The 17,551-nt window shown below is 41.8% G+C and overlaps 1 protein-coding gene across 1 annotated transcript; it reads left to right on the top strand.

The window, feature by feature from the left end:
• Positions 1–160: 160 nt before the first annotated feature.
• gch1 (GTP cyclohydrolase 1) lies at positions 161–15,670 on the top strand. Its single transcript, XM_029498527.1, has 6 exons — positions 161–593; positions 8,877–8,986; positions 12,038–12,093; positions 13,327–13,358; positions 13,461–13,545; positions 13,647–15,670. The coding sequence occupies exons 1-6, from the start codon at positions 218–220 to the stop codon at positions 13,771–13,773; spliced, it is 786 nt and encodes a 261-aa protein (XP_029354387.1). The 5' UTR covers positions 161–217; the 3' UTR covers positions 13,774–15,670.
• The last annotated feature ends 1,881 nt before the right edge of the window (positions 15,671–17,551 follow it).

Raw genomic sequence — 17,551 nt, 5'->3', positions numbered from 1 at the left:
GTTGGGAATCCCTGCAGATCATCATCAGCAGGGCCATGTGTGAGTCAAAGGGGGAGGGGAGCACCAGCCAATAGGCGCTCAGTCCGGATTATCCGCCGTTATAAAGCCTGAGGATGCTCAGGGCGCGGAGGAGCGCTCACTTTACGCACAGGCAGCGGCCAACACCACCGACACCACCAACAAGTGCTGAGCAGAGCGGGACAGGCGGCAACAGGTGATGGAGCCCTCCAAACACCCCAAGTACGGCTCAAACGCCAACAAAGACGCCGGGGACAGCAGCTCCGTCCTCAACGGACACTTTGACGGGATGGTGAAACGGCCAGACGGCGGCGGCCGCTCCGGAGCTGCCCAGGCTGCGGTGGCGGAGTCCGGCTCGCACCGTGCGGCCACCTCGGTGATGGAGAGCTGGAAGGAGGAGCGGACCAGGAGCGTGGAGGACAACGAGATGAGCCTGCCGTCCCTGGCTGCAGCCTACTCCACCATCCTGAGGGGGCTGGGCGAGGACCCGCAGAGACAGGGGCTCCTCAAAACCCCCTGGAGAGCCGCCACCGCCATGCAGTTCTTCACCAAGGGCTACCAGGAGAAGATTATAGGTGAGTCCACTGGTCAGAGGTCAGTGTCCCCCAGCAGCCATTTCTGCCTTACAGCAGATATCTCAGTAATGCAATACTGTAAGACTACTGTGACAGATGTTTCCACGTTTTTATCAGTACTGTGTATTCATAAATGTACAATGAAATAAAGACACCAGGGCAGCGTAGTGGTTAGCACTGTTGCCCCACAATAAGAAGGTCACGGGTTCAGTTCCCGGCCTGGAGCCTTTCTGTGCCTCCCCCAGGTACTCTGCTTTCCTCTCACGGTCCAAAGACATCATGTTCAGGTTAACTGGTGACTCTAAATTGTCGGTGAGTGTGAGTGGTTGTTGGTCTCTGTCTGTCTCTGTGTGTTGGCCCTGTGATGGACTGGTGTTTAGTATGCCTTAAATTTTATATATGCCATTTAGCTTTGTCAACATTTTCTATTTGTAAATTACACTTAAGTACCTTCTTAGTGAAATTGATTAACTGGACTCTTATTTTTGGGCTACAATCGTTCTTTTGAAAAAAATAAAAAGGAATTAGTTGTTGATACTCTAATTTATAGACAGGATTAATGGCTCCAATGATTTTTGTTCACTTCCATCTGCATCATAGAAATGCTGTGATATGTTTGTGTTCAGGCTCTGAGGGCTAATGCATCAACGACTAATCTGGAAAATATGTTACTTTACTGTGGATCGTGGATAGCCGATCAATTGTTCAGGTTATACGTTTTTCCTGTTTCTTGCTTTTTGATGATTTGAGAATTTGCTGCTGTTCCTGGTTTTGTGTGACTGTAAACTCATAATTTGAGAGGGGGTTGTGTAAAATGGGTCATTAGAAGATGTTAGTTTGAGACATTTTATACTGTCTGATTAATCAAATGAATAAAAAGTCTCATTTGCAGATATAAGGTTAGGATATATGTTTGAGCCACAGTGTTTTTGCTGAATCACGCACAATTAGGGAAAAAACATCAGGTCCACACAAGCTGCCTTCTTCATGCTTGGGAGTGGCTGAAGTTGGGGATCTGCCCCCCAGACTCTGTCTCAGCCTCCTGCACAACTCCATCTGGAGGTAGTTTGGCTGTCATCGTGGTGTGCAAGAGTGTAGTTGTGTATTATGGAGCTGTAATGCTAAAGGAAGGAATGCTGTAGAGTGAGAGAAGAATGTGGGGGCACCCGGTTCAAAGACCAGGACTCTCAGCTGATGTGACCTGAAGCTCCACTGATGGTCCACTTAGGATGGACAGCCGTGGAAACAGACACTGGTGGTGAATGTGTGTCACTCTTTAGGCTGTCTCCAAAGTCTGTCTGCTGATTGGCTGCTGCAGGAGCCTCCCCTTGATTTGTTGGAAAACAGAAAAACATCTAGGTTTTTCACTGAAGGTGGAAATTTGTGTAAAGTAGCTTTTAAGGGTCAGAGATTAGTCTGCTCATGTGTATGCTAGAGTGTGTGTGTGTGTGTGTGTGTATGTGTGCAGGTCATGGGTTCAGTTTTCATGACAACACGAGCCTGAAATCCTCTTGTTGTCGAGCACATGACCAGCACAACACTAATGAGGAGGAAAAGGTGAGGATAGATTAACTGGAATCAGACTTTTTTAGGAGGCTCATTATTCAGAGTAAGCACAAGAAACTTTCGCTCTGCTCTATGTGCTTCAAAGATAATATCTAACTAGGCCAGTGAGCAGTGATAGCTAACATGTCTTTAGGATCATCAGGTAAAGAAACTTTTTTTTTTTTTTTTTTTTTGTCATCAACATTTTTTATTTTCAAAAGACACACAAAACAAACAACAACAACCAATAACAGTACAGCAGCACATTCACAATCAAAATAAGGACGGTGTACAGACTGACAAAGAAAATAATGATCAAAAGTAACCAGTTATAAAGGAAAAATTAAAAATACATTCACCAACCAAATAAAAGCAGTCGTGGGCCAGAGGGGAAAAAGAATTATTAAAAGACATTATTACATATACATCTTTCTTTAGACTATTAAAGCTGGAACGTCTGAGGCCTTACGTTATTGTGTGGACAGCTGTGGGAGAGATGTGGCTCTTTTGTGGTAGTCTCTTATGGATACAGCTATGATCAAAGTTTCTCACTTTCATTAAAAAAAAATTGCATCTGAATTTGGTCTGAAACAAAACGTAGATCACCGGATCTGTGAGTAATCTATAAAACTGTTCACAGTTTTAATGTGAGTAAATAGATTAAAAACATTATCATAATGAATAATGCCGCAAGTCTCGAATTGAATGACTGACAGTAAAAAATCCGTTGATTGACTAATTGATGGGATTAAGCGGGCTTTCAGAGGACATACTACAGATGAAGACAAAATATTGTTGCATATGCAGAAAAGCTCCTCCCCATGTTGAGGAAGATGGTGGAAAAATAACTGGATCAGCACCAACAGTGAATGAGTTCTCTCCTGGTCAGTTTACATGTTTCCTGTAGTAAAATATGCACTTTAACATGTACGTTCCTGTTTATCCACTACATGCACGCTGAATGAGGGCTTTTTTACATGTTAACAGTTGGACGTCTGACATTTCTCTTTAAATCTGTTCAACACTTGAGGAGAGTCTGTGATGACAAAACACACCACCTGAGTGCAATTGTAACTCTTCTTCAGGTTCAAAGAGACTCTGGCTGGATGATTGGACTTGTGGGACTTTTCCCCTGAAGAGAAGTTTAAACAAACACTTTATTACACATCTGTGTGTCATGGCTGCTGGAAACATCTGGTCATTTAATCCTACACAGGATGCTGATGTTAGCCTTTACTCTTCAGACCTGGATTCTTGTTTACTTAACTGATTTGCTACAAAAAACTATATTTCAAACCACTTTGATAACGTATTAATTGCTGATTGCAATTTTTCACAAAAGCTGCAAAAATGTAATCTTCTCAAATATGTGAATGTGACAGATTGGCATCGCTGTAAACTGAATATTCTGCAATATACTTAGACATTATGGAGCTAAAGTGAAAAGCAAGTAACTCTAATGTGAATTCTTGAAAGAAAGAAGAGAAATGGAATGATCACTTGAAATTTGTCATTTGTTTGTCTGGAGTTCAGTTTCTCAGATGAATATTGAAAAAATTTGTTTTTGCGGTTTGCATTTATTATTGTTGATCATAGCAGACAATCTCCAATCTATAGACAACAACAACCTCTTTTGATTTCTATAGGTAAAATATTTAGATCCTTGGCTGGTTTTAACAGATGCCATGTTTTTACTCTTTTTTGAGCTTTTTAACTTGTTATATTTTTGTCAGGCAGGTGTGAGGGTGAGGACTCAAATGCAGAGCGAGGTGGAAAAATTAAATGTTTTTAATGAAAAAACCCAAAAACTTGAAAATATCTCCGAGGCTGTGGACGTGGATTAGGGACAAATGACAAAAACAACAAGCTGCAAAGACTAGAAAGAAAACAAGACTTAAACACACAGTGACTAGACAAGTCACAGGTGAACCACATTAGGGCAGGGAAGGAAATCAGCAGGAGGGAAACAAAGCAAGAACAAGACTTTCAAAATAAAACGGGACGTGAACACAAACTGAAAACTCAATCCCTGACAATTTTCGTTTTTTTTTTTTTTTTTTTAATAATGTTCTCAGTGTCATCTTTTTATTGTGTGTGTCTGTGGGTGTGCGGTGTTTGTGTAGTCTCTGCTCCCTGTAATTTATTTACAGTTCGTTGTGCGTTTTCTGTCTGTAGATCTACCTCATTTACATCATCCTCTATATCCTGTGTCGATGCACTTGGTGAACTTTAATTTAGAAGTAATGCTGAGTGAGAGATGGAGAGAGCGAGTGAACGAAAGAAAACGGATTGTGTAACGATGGACCAGCAGGTCCAGGTGCATCCAAAAGGTCAGTCAATGATCTATGATCTATGAAGCCATGGAGGTTTGTTCACACCGTTTGACCTCAGCAGGTCTGGGCCGTCATCACCGATGGACCTGATGGCTGAACCACAACTAGACTCAATAAGTCACTTTTAAACTTTATGCTGTCATCTGCTGCTAACTGCCCCAATCCGATATCCGGCTGACACCTGTCTGAAGGACTGACAGCTGATCACCAGATGACTGTGTGGTTGCCTGGCAACAACAACAACAATGTAAAAAAAAAAAAAAAAAAAAGGCCTTTGTAGCTTCCACCCCAGAGGCAGCAGAGAGTCAGGGAGTCTTCAGATTCAGTCAATAAAAGTCCTCTTACATTAATAAAAACCCAATTTCCTGAGATTCAACAGATCTGAGATGATTACGGAGATGCAATATTATGGGATGTGAGGAAGCGCACTGTAAATGCTGCTCAAATGAAAACACTGCACGTCTCTGTGTATATTTAAAGGCTGGGATGTACACGGTTGACTTACTTGCCCAGGGTGATGACTAAGTATAGAAAATGTGATGGTAAACTCACATACACACACAAACACACATCTGGGTGTCTGTCGATAAATGAGTTAGCTTTTGGTCATTCGCTGTTTCCTGCTTTATTCACAAGATGTCAATGTGTGCGTGTGTGTGTGTGTGTGTTTGTGTTGTTCGTTCATTCATTCACAAACACACAAATAGGAGGCAGCACTATTGAATGTAGAGCTGATGATGAGTAACACTGTCATTACCTGATAACCATCTGAGCCGTCTCACCAGCTGCCCTTTATTTACTGAAGGTTGATTTAACACAATTTTCCTTGAGGCTGTGTTTGTGTATTTCTAGGTGTGTGAGTGTGCGTGCATGTGTGTTTGTAGGCAACAAAGTCTTGCAGAACAACAATCAGGAGCATTTTGGACGGTCAGGCTTATTTCCAACACCTTTTGTCTGACTGATGCAGTTTGCACAGTAATTGCACAATTTCTCTGATATCACGTGATCACATCTGAATGTCTGGACACGACACAGATATTTTTAGGTTCAATATGATTTCACCTTCCCAAAGATATCATTATCCTATTCTGAAATCTATCAGAAATACACATCCATAATTCAGCGATTCGTGATAGATGAAAGACCCGATCAGTATCTTTTATTCAACCTGGTAAAACTCATTGAGATTAGAAGCTCATTGCCAAAAGTGCCCTGGCCAAGAAAGCAGCACAAAGTTGCAGCTATACATAAAATTATACACAACTCACATGCAATACAGTCAACTTTACAGGGAGTTGCAGTGACCAAGCGAACTATCATTTTTTTGTTTTTTAAATTGCCTTCAACTCTCCGAAAGTAATGAGCTCTAAAAGGCTAATTTCTTCCTGCCATCGTTCCAGGCAGAGAGGGCAACGTGCTTTACGTTGTTTTGCCTGGTCCATTATAGCCCTGAGTGCAAACATCTGTAGTGCTTCTCAACAACTATGGTGACTCCACAAACAGGTAGGAAGGGAGCTGGCCAAGAAGAGACTTATAAATAAAAGCAAGTTAATGAGAATATTTGCAGACAGACAGAGATGGACACTTAGCAGCGGTCTACAGCGTACGCTGGGTGGTGAAACATAAAGCGTAGTGATAAGCTGTATCCAGATTCTTTGAGTACTGGTCTGGTGATTCACAAAGGCAGATCTGCCAGTAGTCCAGTAAAAACAAAAACCTTGTGATGAAGCTTTTTCTGGCTTGCAGCGCAACACAGTGTTTGTTTCTAAAGAAGCCAAATTCAACTTTGAGCTTGGAAGCTAATTTTCGTCGTATAATCCAAACGACAGTTTCTAATAATATTCACACCTAAGTAACTGTGTCATCTGCATAGAAATGGGAGGCAGCATTTGTGTGTATAAATTTTATGCCTACGTTCGCTTTGTGGATCAATACTTTTTTTTGTTGTTTTTTTTGTTGTTTTTTTTTTTTTTTCTTTTTTGGTTGATTTTTCATCTGCTCAACTCAACAAGAGCTCACACCTATTAGGCAATCGAGTAATGACAATACACACAGCTGTCTCTCTGACGGGGCCAGTTTGTTGTGAGAACTTGTGTGTGTTAGCCACAGCAGCACTGTCTCCACAGTCAGGAGAAAGTAGCCTTTAGTGGTGGTAGTTTACTTTGAAATGGAAAGAGAAGTAAAGCTAATTTTTCTGCATTTTAAGTATCAGACTTCAGTTTCCTTGAAGAAAATGTGATTGTTATAATGTAATAAATCATTCAATGAACAAATGATTGTTATTGTTATGTTAAGTCATTAAACTTCACTTAACTTCATCTTATTTGTGACTTGACCGGACTTCACTCACTGTAGTGTGACCTGAGACTTGACTGAAGACTTGTGACTGACTTGAGGCCCTTCTGTAGGTGTTTTATGCTGCAGCCGTGTGCTGGGCTGATGAGACAACAGGTTTGGAAAATAAGAAACCATTGAAGAACCAAATGGCACATGGAGATACAAACAGGACATAGAGAGAGAGAGAGAAGGGTGAAACACCTGACAAATGAGGACTTAAGGAAGGAGACTGCAGAACCAGAACATACACAGCAAAGAAACATAAAATTATCATCCAAGTTAGGCTTTTAGAAGTGTTCACGCTCAGCATTTCCCTCTAAATAAAGTGATTTTGATAACCCAGCTAAATTGTTGGGTGTTTCAGGGTTGGACTTTGTCCCTGATGTCCCAAATCATTATCATGCTGATATGTTATCAGGAGCAGAATCTCACTGTTACTCAAATTTAGTTTTTGATTGCAAAACTTTCAGAACAGGATTACCGGTTTATTAAAGTGTTGGCCTGTTGGCAGACTCTACTCAACATCCATTCTTCTTTGTAGGTTAATGAGGTTTAAAACCAAAGCGTGTCCAGGAGCTGTGGTGAGGCCCCACAAATGGACTTTAAATGGATGTGCAGCTTTGCTCTTTACCCACCTCAGGAAGTTTGTGCCACAAAAAATGTTTACACTTCCATCTCTCGGTATGTTTCAACTATCTGTCCAGCATTTTATCTCATCATCTAGTGGATGCTTTATTTTGAAATTTCGCTCAGACATTTATGGACCCCAAAGGAATAATCATGTTGACGTTGCTCATCCTCTGACATTTCCTACAGCGCCACCAGCAGGCCAATCTAGATAAACAGCTCAACATTTTTCAGACCAATTGGCACTTAAATCCTGATGACTGTGAAGGTGCCACCTTAGAATAGGTGTCTGTGGGTTTTATAGCACCCACTGTGTGACTGTGGATGTGTAGAGGAGCACAAAGCTACTCTCATGTAGTTGTAGACTTCTATTTGTTCAAAGAAGTGTTGAATGTTAATAATCAGCTTTCCTCCAGTTCGTTTAAAGTTCTTTCACAGCTTTTTGTTGTAAAATGATTCAGAAAACAACTCCAGCTTTTGTGCCATGTTTGAGTCATTTTTTCCTCGCGCTATGCACATTGTTTCCCCCGTGTCCTCTTTGGTTCAACCTTTTTTGGTTTTTAGTCTTTAAGTGTATGAATGAATCTACTAAAAGTGCATGTGCCCAACAGGTGTTTCCATTTTATTAAAGCTAAAAGTTGCCAGATGAGTGTGTGTATATTCGTTACAAGCCAATGAATACCATGAACAAACAGCCTTGTCTGCTAGAAATATGACCGACAATAAGAATCGTCACGTTGCTCCGTGGTTCCAATCTTACTCAGACAAACAAACAGGAGGAGCACGTGAGTGTTTTTATCTTTTCTCCTGCTGCCCTGTCTGCACACACTCGCTCATACAATAACCAGACTGAAGCAACAAGTCAGCCTGTCATCTGTTGTTTCGATGACCTCGTCCCACTCCACCCCCCCCCCAGTTTCCGCTGCCTCTAACAGATAGCAGGTCAGGAAATGAAAAAGTGCTGCAGTGAGAGCGAGAGGCGTCAGCATCGTCACAAACAGATAAAGCAGTTTATTGAACCCCTGGCAACTGAAAAATATAATAATGCAGCAACAGGAATGGGCTGTTGGAGGCGGAGCTCTAATTAGACAGAGAGAAACCCGTGAGTTCGTCTGTCCATCTGTCCTCCAGGGTACAGAGTGATGCAGCCTGGTGTTAATACACATCTGGAATCCAGGGGTTACACTGGAGAAGGACATAAAATACTCATATAGCTCATACACAAACAGTTTAATGTCCTGAAGGTAAATAAACATGTTCCTAATAAAAATATCAAAAGTTCATGTGTCAAACTAGATTACACACAAAAAAAAAACTACATTGGACATAGTAACTGTCAATAAAGTCAATAAATAAAAACATATCTGGGTAAATGAAATGAATGAGTAACTGTAGTAGATGATTAAATGAAGATGTGTTTCCATTAAATTATTTTCCACAGACGTGCTGAACGATGCCATCTTTGATGAAGACCACGATGAAATGGTGATTGTGAAAGACATCGACATGTTCTCCATGTGTGAACATCACCTGGTGCCCATCTTTGGCAGGGTGAGACACACACACACACACACACACACACACAGGGCACGACGCTTGGATGGAGTCAGAGAGTACTGAAGGATTTTTGAGCAAGATGAAAATGAGTAAAACAAAATTTGTGTCCAAATGAAGTGGACTCTTTCATGTTTACGTAATGATGAAATTTGTGTCTGCTGGTTGAACAAAACAAGATGTTTGTGATGTCACATGAAACTCTGAGAAACTGTTTCTACACCACGATGTTAATCTTTTAAACCATGAAGCAGGGGACGTGTTGTGCGGTGTGGCTCCTGTGTGATCGTCACACCGTACCACACAATCAGGATAGACACAGAGCAGGTCAGATCCAGTACTGTCGGAGATGGCACGATGGGTTGATAGTTGTGCGATACAAATGAAACTTTACAGGATTTCATGTTTTTATGTTTGATTTTTTTGTCTGGTGGATAATAAAACTCGGGTTCACTGCTGACAGTCTGGTGGAAAACATTTTTCCCAGTCTGTGGATTTTAGTTTGTCCTCAGGTGTTTGTTCTGAGCTGCAGAAGAAGCTCCAGATGTTATTGATTCCAAGAAATGGTAAAAGCATGGTAAGAGATTTGTATCTTCGTCTCTGGGGTTTATCTGAGACTTTGGGTTGGAACAACGGAGACAGAGAACATGAGAAACAATAAGATTAGCTGAGATCTGTTTATCCTGCGTTTGCCTTGGCCTCTTCCTCCTTCTCCTGCTGCTGCTGCTGCTGCTGCTGCTTTGACATCATTACTCTGGTTGGCCTCTTCCCTCTTTTCGCTGTCTCGCCGTCTCTCTCTGCTCCCTTTATTCCCCCATCTTCGCCTGCAGGTGCATGCCGTTCAAGACAATTGGGGCTGGCAGCTGATTCTTCTCCACCCGTGTAAATGGGCTGTGATGACAGCAGTGAATCGCACTCTCCTGAGTGTGTGTGGTGGCCCCTGAACGTCCCCCCTCCCTCCCCTTCTCATTGCCTCTTATCCAGCCTCTCTCATCTGTCTGTCTGTGACTCACTGTACAGAGAGCTCCTTCTCCTCTTCCTCTCCGCCCTCCTCTACTGCTTGACAAACTGTTTTGATGTTGGAGAGCAGTTTATTGCAGGTTGTCGTATCATGAAGGGAAAATAAATCCGTCGCTGAGTTTACCAAAATGTCGTCATCACCTTGGGTGGGTGGGGGGCTGTGTGGTTTAATGCAATGGGATTGGAGACAATCCATTCTTAGACCTGATAAAGAGATAAATAGATACTAAATCTATTATAATTATTGTTTATCCCTCATTTAGTTTTATTTGTCCCTTTAATGATGCTCAGCAAATAAAACACTCACAGTTCACCTGTTAATCAATTGACTGTCTTCCCAGGAAATTCTGATGGACACTGAAGTCACATTAAAAACTGTTTCTCATTACAGTTGTCATGATGGAGGAAATTAGCTGGAGAGGCCAAAATAATCTGTGTAACAGACAATTAACATGTTTACTTCTGCAGCAATGTTAAACATTTAGCCATGGAAGTCTTTGGGGACAGACCTTTCACCTTACGAAGTCTGAAAGACAGAGCGGCATTCACGTGCACTCTCTTTCTGGCTTTGATTTGGCTCCCACCACCTCCTGAGAAACATTTTTCACTTCTAACAGTCTCCATTTCTTTATTAGCTTGTTTCCAAAAAACACAGTTGAGAGCAGTGACTGTTAAATGCTTCCACTCCTTCGTCCTCTCCATCGTCGCTCACAGCATGTGCCCGTAAATGTGAATTACATGAGCAGATAAGTGGAGAAGCAGCTGTCACAGCCGGTCTGTTTGATGTCCAGATATCGGCCTGCTGCAGTAGAGATGGAGGAAAAGAAAGGATTGGAGGAAAAGGAGATATTTGCACGCTTGTTGCTGCTGCCCTTTCTCTCATCTTGTCAACAAATTGCATTTGGCATTTGAGTGGAGCGTACACATGTATGTGTGTGTGGGAGATTTAGAGCCTGCAGCCATACGCAGCCGATGTCTCCATCTCTTCCTCCTCTACTCTGTTGCTCATCCACCTGCTCTGCTCTTCTCTTTGGTTTTGTCCACATGGACACCGTATGGACACCGTACCCTCACCACCAATCCACATCGAACAGACTGCATGACTTCTCTGTTAACTTGAGCTCTGTACTTTATAAGAATATATGAATATTGGACATTGTTCTCCTCTTATTTAACACCTATGGTTATATTTTCTGTACAGATGCTTTTTTCTTTATCTTAAAGCTTCAGTGAAGTGATAAACATGAAGATTAAACATAAATGTTTCTCTGCCTTGTTCTACAGCTGTAGAACCCGGCCTCTTCTTTAAACCTCCATCCAGCTCCCAACAGCAACCATTATCATGTCTATTTTGTTTTTAATGTTGAGACTTACAAACTGCACGGACATCTTTGAGGTTCTCCGTGGGAGGGTGAGAGGGAAACTTCTTCTCATTGGATGTTTGATTGGAGATCATCTGAGCGTGTATATGAGTAATTGGTTGAAGGTTGTGAGTAGATGAAAACAGGAGGAGCTTATCCTTAGCAGGAAATGGTGACCAGGCAATAGTCTTCCTCCCTGAACCTTCATTCAGCTTTGTTTTTGTGAGCTGTGGGGTTTGTGAAGAGGCCGTGGACTTAATAAAGTCCCCCTCAGGTTTCTGAGGAGACGTTTTGAATTTCAGAGTGAGCTGCTCTGCTGGTGCTGCCATGGCAGACCCAGACTCCGGCCCTACATTCAGGCTAACCTCTAAGGGGCAAAGAGACAGTTCAACTTCAGCTGATGCTGGTTTGATGCAAGCGTATGCTAAATCCGTTAGAAAATGTAAACAGGTGAGTTTAATAAAATTAAACCAAACTTTGTACCTGATTTTAAGCATCCTGTTGGAGCTGGACAGGATCTGCAGGTTTTCACTGACCACTGAGCTGCTACAGGGGATATTTCAATATGTTTACCGTTCAGTCGTATAGGAGTGTTCTGGTTTTACGTTTTGAATCAGTTGAGTTTTGACAGCAGGGTTTACCAAGACGAAATAATGTGTGTGTGCAGGTTCACATCGGCTACCTCCCCAACAAGCGAGTCCTGGGCCTCAGCAAACTGGCCAGGTGAGTGCATTTCCTCTAATATGATACTGTGTGTGTTTGTGAGAGAGAGAAAGAGAGTACATGTGTGTCTAAGCTGATTAATAAAACCTATGTTTGTGTGTGTACTAGTGCAGAATCTGATCCCACTGACCCCAATACCTTCAGGCTTAACACACTAAAACTCCTCCTAACCCGGTATTGGACACACGCACACACAATGTGACACAATGTGATGAGACCAGCTGAGCCAGTCGCATCACTGAGAATGAATGTGGCTGCTGGACAATGTTAATTAAAAACCTTTACATTTCCTCCACACTCAAACTCACTGCTATGATTTCTTTTTTAAACATGGTTTCCCCAAATATCAAACATCATACAGTTAGTTTAAGAATTAGATGGTTAAACTTGATTTTCGTTGGAGGGAAAGAAACACTTAAGGCTATAACAACTCTTTAAAGGGAAATTCCTCAATGTGGATAAAACACCAGACACTGTTCAGACTGGGACTTCGCTAAAAAGAGCCCAGTTTACTTAGTCCCCTCACGTACATTCAAACTACCTCCTCTAGCTTGATGCTGGAAAGATGTAAACACTCTTCAGGATGAAGATATAATCTTTCAGTGACCAGCTCAAGTTTTCTCTGACGAGGAAGTCAAACCACTGCCTCCTGTTTGTATCCCTCCACCAGCCAGAAGGGACGCAGGAAGAGCGTTTATGAGGTGTCGCGTTCTCAAGCACCTGAAAACGTTTGCTGAGTCACCATTAAACGGCTGCTGTAGTTTTGATCTGAATGTGATCAGCTGCTGATCAATAAATGAGCAAAGGAGCAGAGCTGCTTCTTGCTGCGGAGTTACAACATCCAGTCTCATGTTAGACAAACAAAACCACCCACAGCGTTTCCTTCGAGGTGGACGGGGTCAAATTTGTCCAGAGAGGTTTGTGTCATGGAGAAGAGCAGCAGGTTGAAAGGGGAGGACCAGGCCCTAGTTTTCTTCCTTCACCGGCAGCTTTGCGTTCGTTTCACGCGGGGTCGACGTGTTCATGAGAAAAACATCTGGATGAACCATCTCAGTTCTTGTGGCATCACAGGAGGAAAATGGTAGATGTCAGGAAGGTCACCTCGTGCTAAACCACTGGAAACACAAAGTGATTGCCCCGTTGTAAATAATGTGTATTCTTCCTACCACCCACTACCATCATCACCATCTTCACCATCACTGAGCGGTCCTCTCTGTTCTCTGTCTCCGTCAGGATCGTTGAGATCTACAGCCGCCGACTACAAGGTACCTGGACTGTTTCTGTTGTGCTTGTTGCTGTTTTCCTGTGCCGTTCCAGATGCGGTTTGTTCAGTCTGACCTTGGTCGTGTTTGTGTTTGTGTCAACAGTCCAGGAGAGGTTGACCAAACAGATCGCTGTGGCAATCACCGAGGCCCTGCAGCCCACTGGGGTCGGCGTTGTCATTGAGGCCACGTAACTCCATTTTTGTCACTTCATTTCCTTTTTTACTTTCTGTTTCTGTTTTTTTCTTGCCATTTCTGTGAATCACTTCATTTTCTTTTCTCCCCCCACAGTCACATGTGTATGGTGATGCGTGGCGTGCAGAAGATGAACAGTAAAACTGTCACAAGCACCATGTTGGGATTTTTCAGGGAAGATCCAAAAACCCGTGATGAGTTTCTGACGCTGATCCGGAGCTGAGGCAGCTGAAGGCCGCACTCCTCCTCTTCCTCCTCCTCCTGTTGCCTGGGACGATCCCCACCTGCGCGGACCAACCATTGTGCTAATGTGTGTGTGCGTGTGTGTATGTGTGTGCCCATCTGAGAAAAGTAAGTGACAAGTAAGTGTTTACTAAGTAAGTGAGTGTTTACTGTGTTTTCATTCATGTCATCAGTCAGACAAGGTGAAGTGTTTCCTGTGATTTCTGAGGCGGCTGAGCTGTTTATCTCCAGAGGGGACAGACTTTGCCCCCGTTTGTCCACAGGTCTTGTGTGTGCTCATTATTTCAATACTAGGCACCGGCCTCTAATCACAGAAGTGACAGATAATAATCCAGACGCAGGAAGTGGCACAGAGAACCTGCTTCTCCATTTGCTGCCAAATTTGGTTGATTGATGAAGTGAATGGGAGAACTGTGTTCACTTACTGAAACAGCTACTGTCAGCCCACAGAAGCTAAAGCTGCCGAATAAGCTCATAAACATTTAGTTCGTCATCTATTATGAAAATGTAAAAATTGTACAAAGCGAGCAGCATTACAACCACACAGAGGTAAAATATGTCTCTCAACAAGAAGATAATAATTCTAAAATACAAATAGTATTTACAAATCATTGTATATTGAATGAAAAAGTTGATAGTTTGATATTTTGAACAGTTCAAAAAGGTAGTTTTAATTTATAGTCCCGTCTTTGTTGAAAGCCTTCAAGTGAGGTTTAGTTTTTTGATCTACATTTGAGAATGTGAAACTGTCCATAGAATAATGACATTGATTTGATAAAATCAGCATAAAAGCAACAGTCTGATTCATAATTGAAAGGACACCAAATCTAAAATGGACCTGGTTCTTCTCTGAAAGTGTTGGAACTTACTTTACCTCTGGTTCCTCCTCAGGTGGAAAGTGGAATCAGAGGTAAAGTTTAGATGACTTAATTTAATGAACAGACACCATTTCCCAAAATCCCTAGCTGTTCTTTGGTTAATCCTGAGAGAAGAGATGAGTTTAGACCAAGAGCCAAGCCTCTGTGATGTCAGCCTCCAGTTTTTAATTTGTCATTTTCAAACCAGAAGAAACAAACTCTGCAGAAGGTGGAGCTGAGAAGGAGTGAGGGCTGGATCTGACCGGCTCTGAACTCTATCCTGATTGGGCGGTACATCCTGCCACTCACACAGTAGCCACACCCCCACATCCCCAGCTTTATGGTCTATTTTCCTCTAATTGGGAGAATCATTTAAACAACTGAAACTAAAGACTGAGACCATAAAGTCTGACGTCTGGCCATTTTCCCATACTCAACCAGACTCTGTGGTTCAGATACCTTTGCAGAGATAGCAGAGACACTTAGCCGTTCAGTGGCAACAGCTTTTTTCAGTGCTCATGAGGTAAATGCTGAATAACAGATTTCTTGTGTGTCAGCTGTTGACACATCAAAACCGTCATAAATGACGCTGCGATATCAACGGATAAAAAATCTCAAGTGTGGTTTTTCAATTGTTGTCAATTGTCAATTTCAATTGTGGTACAATTAAGTGGAAGACAGACTCTAAATGGCACCAGTGTCCCTGCTTTTAAACATAAATGTTGTTTTATTATCATTATCATTATCATAGTCATACACCTGCCAAAAGGCGCCTCCACACTGAAACTCCCAGTCTGAGTATGAGAGGCAAATTAAGTAAGTGTGTGTGTGTGTGTGTGTGTGTGTGTGTGTGTGTGTGTGTGTGTGTGTTGGAGGGAACTGGAGCAAAAAACGACTTGTTTTTGTGGCCTTGTTGTGAAGGAGGACCAGTTCTTTGGCCCCTTCACCATCATTGTCACTTTATGTCCTTTATTGACTTTAAAAACTTTTTAATCAAAGGAAATAAACTTCTGCCGTGTGTGACAGCGACAGCTTTGTGATTCTTCACACACACACACACACACACACACACACAGTGCTTTTGTGGTTTCCCACATAAACACACTCGCACTCATCTTCTATTGCTTATCCGTGTCCGTGTCATGGGCGGTGCTGGAGCCAATGCCAGCTCACACCGGGGAGGGCCGGGTCACCCTGGACAGGTCAGCAGTCCATCACAGGACCAACACACAGAGACAGACAGAGACCAACAACCACTCACACGCAGACTGACATGCATGTCTTTGGACGGTGGGGGGAAACCCATGCAGGAACGGGGAGAACATGCAAACTCCACAAAAAGGCCCCAAGCCGGGAACCGAACCTGCGACCTTCTTACTGAGTTAACCACGATGCCGCCGTGCTGCCCTCCAGAGGAACGTGCTGTGCAAACATTCAGTTATCTGTACGAGTTAGTTTACGCTGATCAAGTGTTTATCATCAACATTAAATCTGTTACTCACTGTTTTTTCATTATTGTGTGCAGAACTTGTGTGTTTCAAGGCACACACACACACACACACATATATTTAAAATTTCAATTTCACTAAATTTGCACATATAATTAAATATACCTTGTTGGCATATATGGTTGTAACATGTTTTAGTATATAAAACAATCATACAGATATATCTAATATAGCTACATGTACTAATTTCACTGATTTCTAACAATTTCATAATATGCAGCTTTTAAGACACCAGCTGAATTTTAAGGGTGGACTGACTGACCTTTGACCCCAGTGCTGGGGAATGGTCAAGGACAGTCTCAGAGATGTTTGAGTACATTTTACTGTGGAGATTAAATCACACACACCGGAGGAGTTACAACTTTCTGTTTTTTTTTTTGTTTTTTTTTTTATGTATAACAGGGCATGCCAAGTCACAGCATTCTGGTTTGTCGCAACAAAATTACAGCAAGACACATTGAAAAAAAAAAAAAAAAAAAAACCACTTGAATGTAGTCCTACAAACACGCACGCGCACACACACACACACACACACACACACACACTTACCTCAGTTACAGTCATTCACACACTTTTTTGTACAGACCAGAATAATTCTTAACTTCATATCAGCATTAAGAAGTACCTACAGAGGACAGGACCTACACAGAGCACGTCCACACTGCACACTTCAATGTTCAGATTCAGGTTTGTCCATTTATTGTCTTTTTCTGTTTCGTTTTGAAAAGATGATCAAATAGATGAAAAATTTATTGCCATTCATAATATTCAACTTGCAGTGCACATTGGAACAAATTTTCATTTCAGCAGCTCGAAAGAGCACCGTGGGAAGAAAAACAGAAAAAGTCTTAAGCTGCTTTAATGGAGAATGAAATCAGGCTGTAAGGATTTTCATCCAAATATGTTTTAGAATCAGAATTTTAAGGTTTGTTTTTGATTCATTAGAGAATTGATCCATCATCAATACTCATCTTGTTGAAATCTGTGACAATTTTTCCACCTAAAGCAGATGAAAACATAAGTGCAAAATGGGTATTTGCAGCTTTTGTTGTTTGCTTCAAATGAGCAGATTAGAAAAGGAAAGTGATGTTTTATCTCTGATGCTGGTCAGTAATGTGCTGCAGCTTATTGGAACATTGACTCTGTATGAGTGCACACAGCATGAATTTTCATTGTACTGTGTCAACCTATCAGACTTCAGATCTCAAATTAAGTCCTTTGTTGAATCATTTATTAAAAATGAATTAATAAGATAAATTATTTTTCTAGTGAAAATGTCAAATATGAGTTTTTCTTGAATTTTCTTAACATTATAGTTAAACTAGCACTTTAAAATGGGAATTAGTTGGGGCTCTTTGACATATATTTATCAGTTATCCAGAGTTTTACAGAC

This window comes from Echeneis naucrates, chromosome 3 (assembly GCF_900963305.1).
Source record: "Echeneis naucrates chromosome 3, fEcheNa1.1, whole genome shotgun sequence".
Taxonomy (NCBI): Eukaryota; Metazoa; Chordata; class Actinopteri; order Carangiformes; family Echeneidae; genus Echeneis; species Echeneis naucrates.
Note: the sequence above shows the minus strand (reverse complement) of the source record. Positions and strands in the feature narration are given on the sequence as shown.

Bases quoted from the DNA above. Each gene is read 5' to 3' on its own strand.
- gch1 (XM_029498527.1), top strand. From the start codon at position 218: ATGGAGCCCTCCAAACACCCCAAGTACGGCTCAAACGCCAACAAAGAC. The intron at 594-8,876 runs GTGAGTCCACTG...TATTTTCCACAG, and splicing joins CTACCAGGAGAAGATTATAG to ACGTGCTGAACGATGCCATC. The intron at 13,546-13,646 runs GTAACTCCATTT...CTCCCCCCACAG, and splicing joins GGCGTTGTCATTGAGGCCAC to TCACATGTGTATGGTGATGC.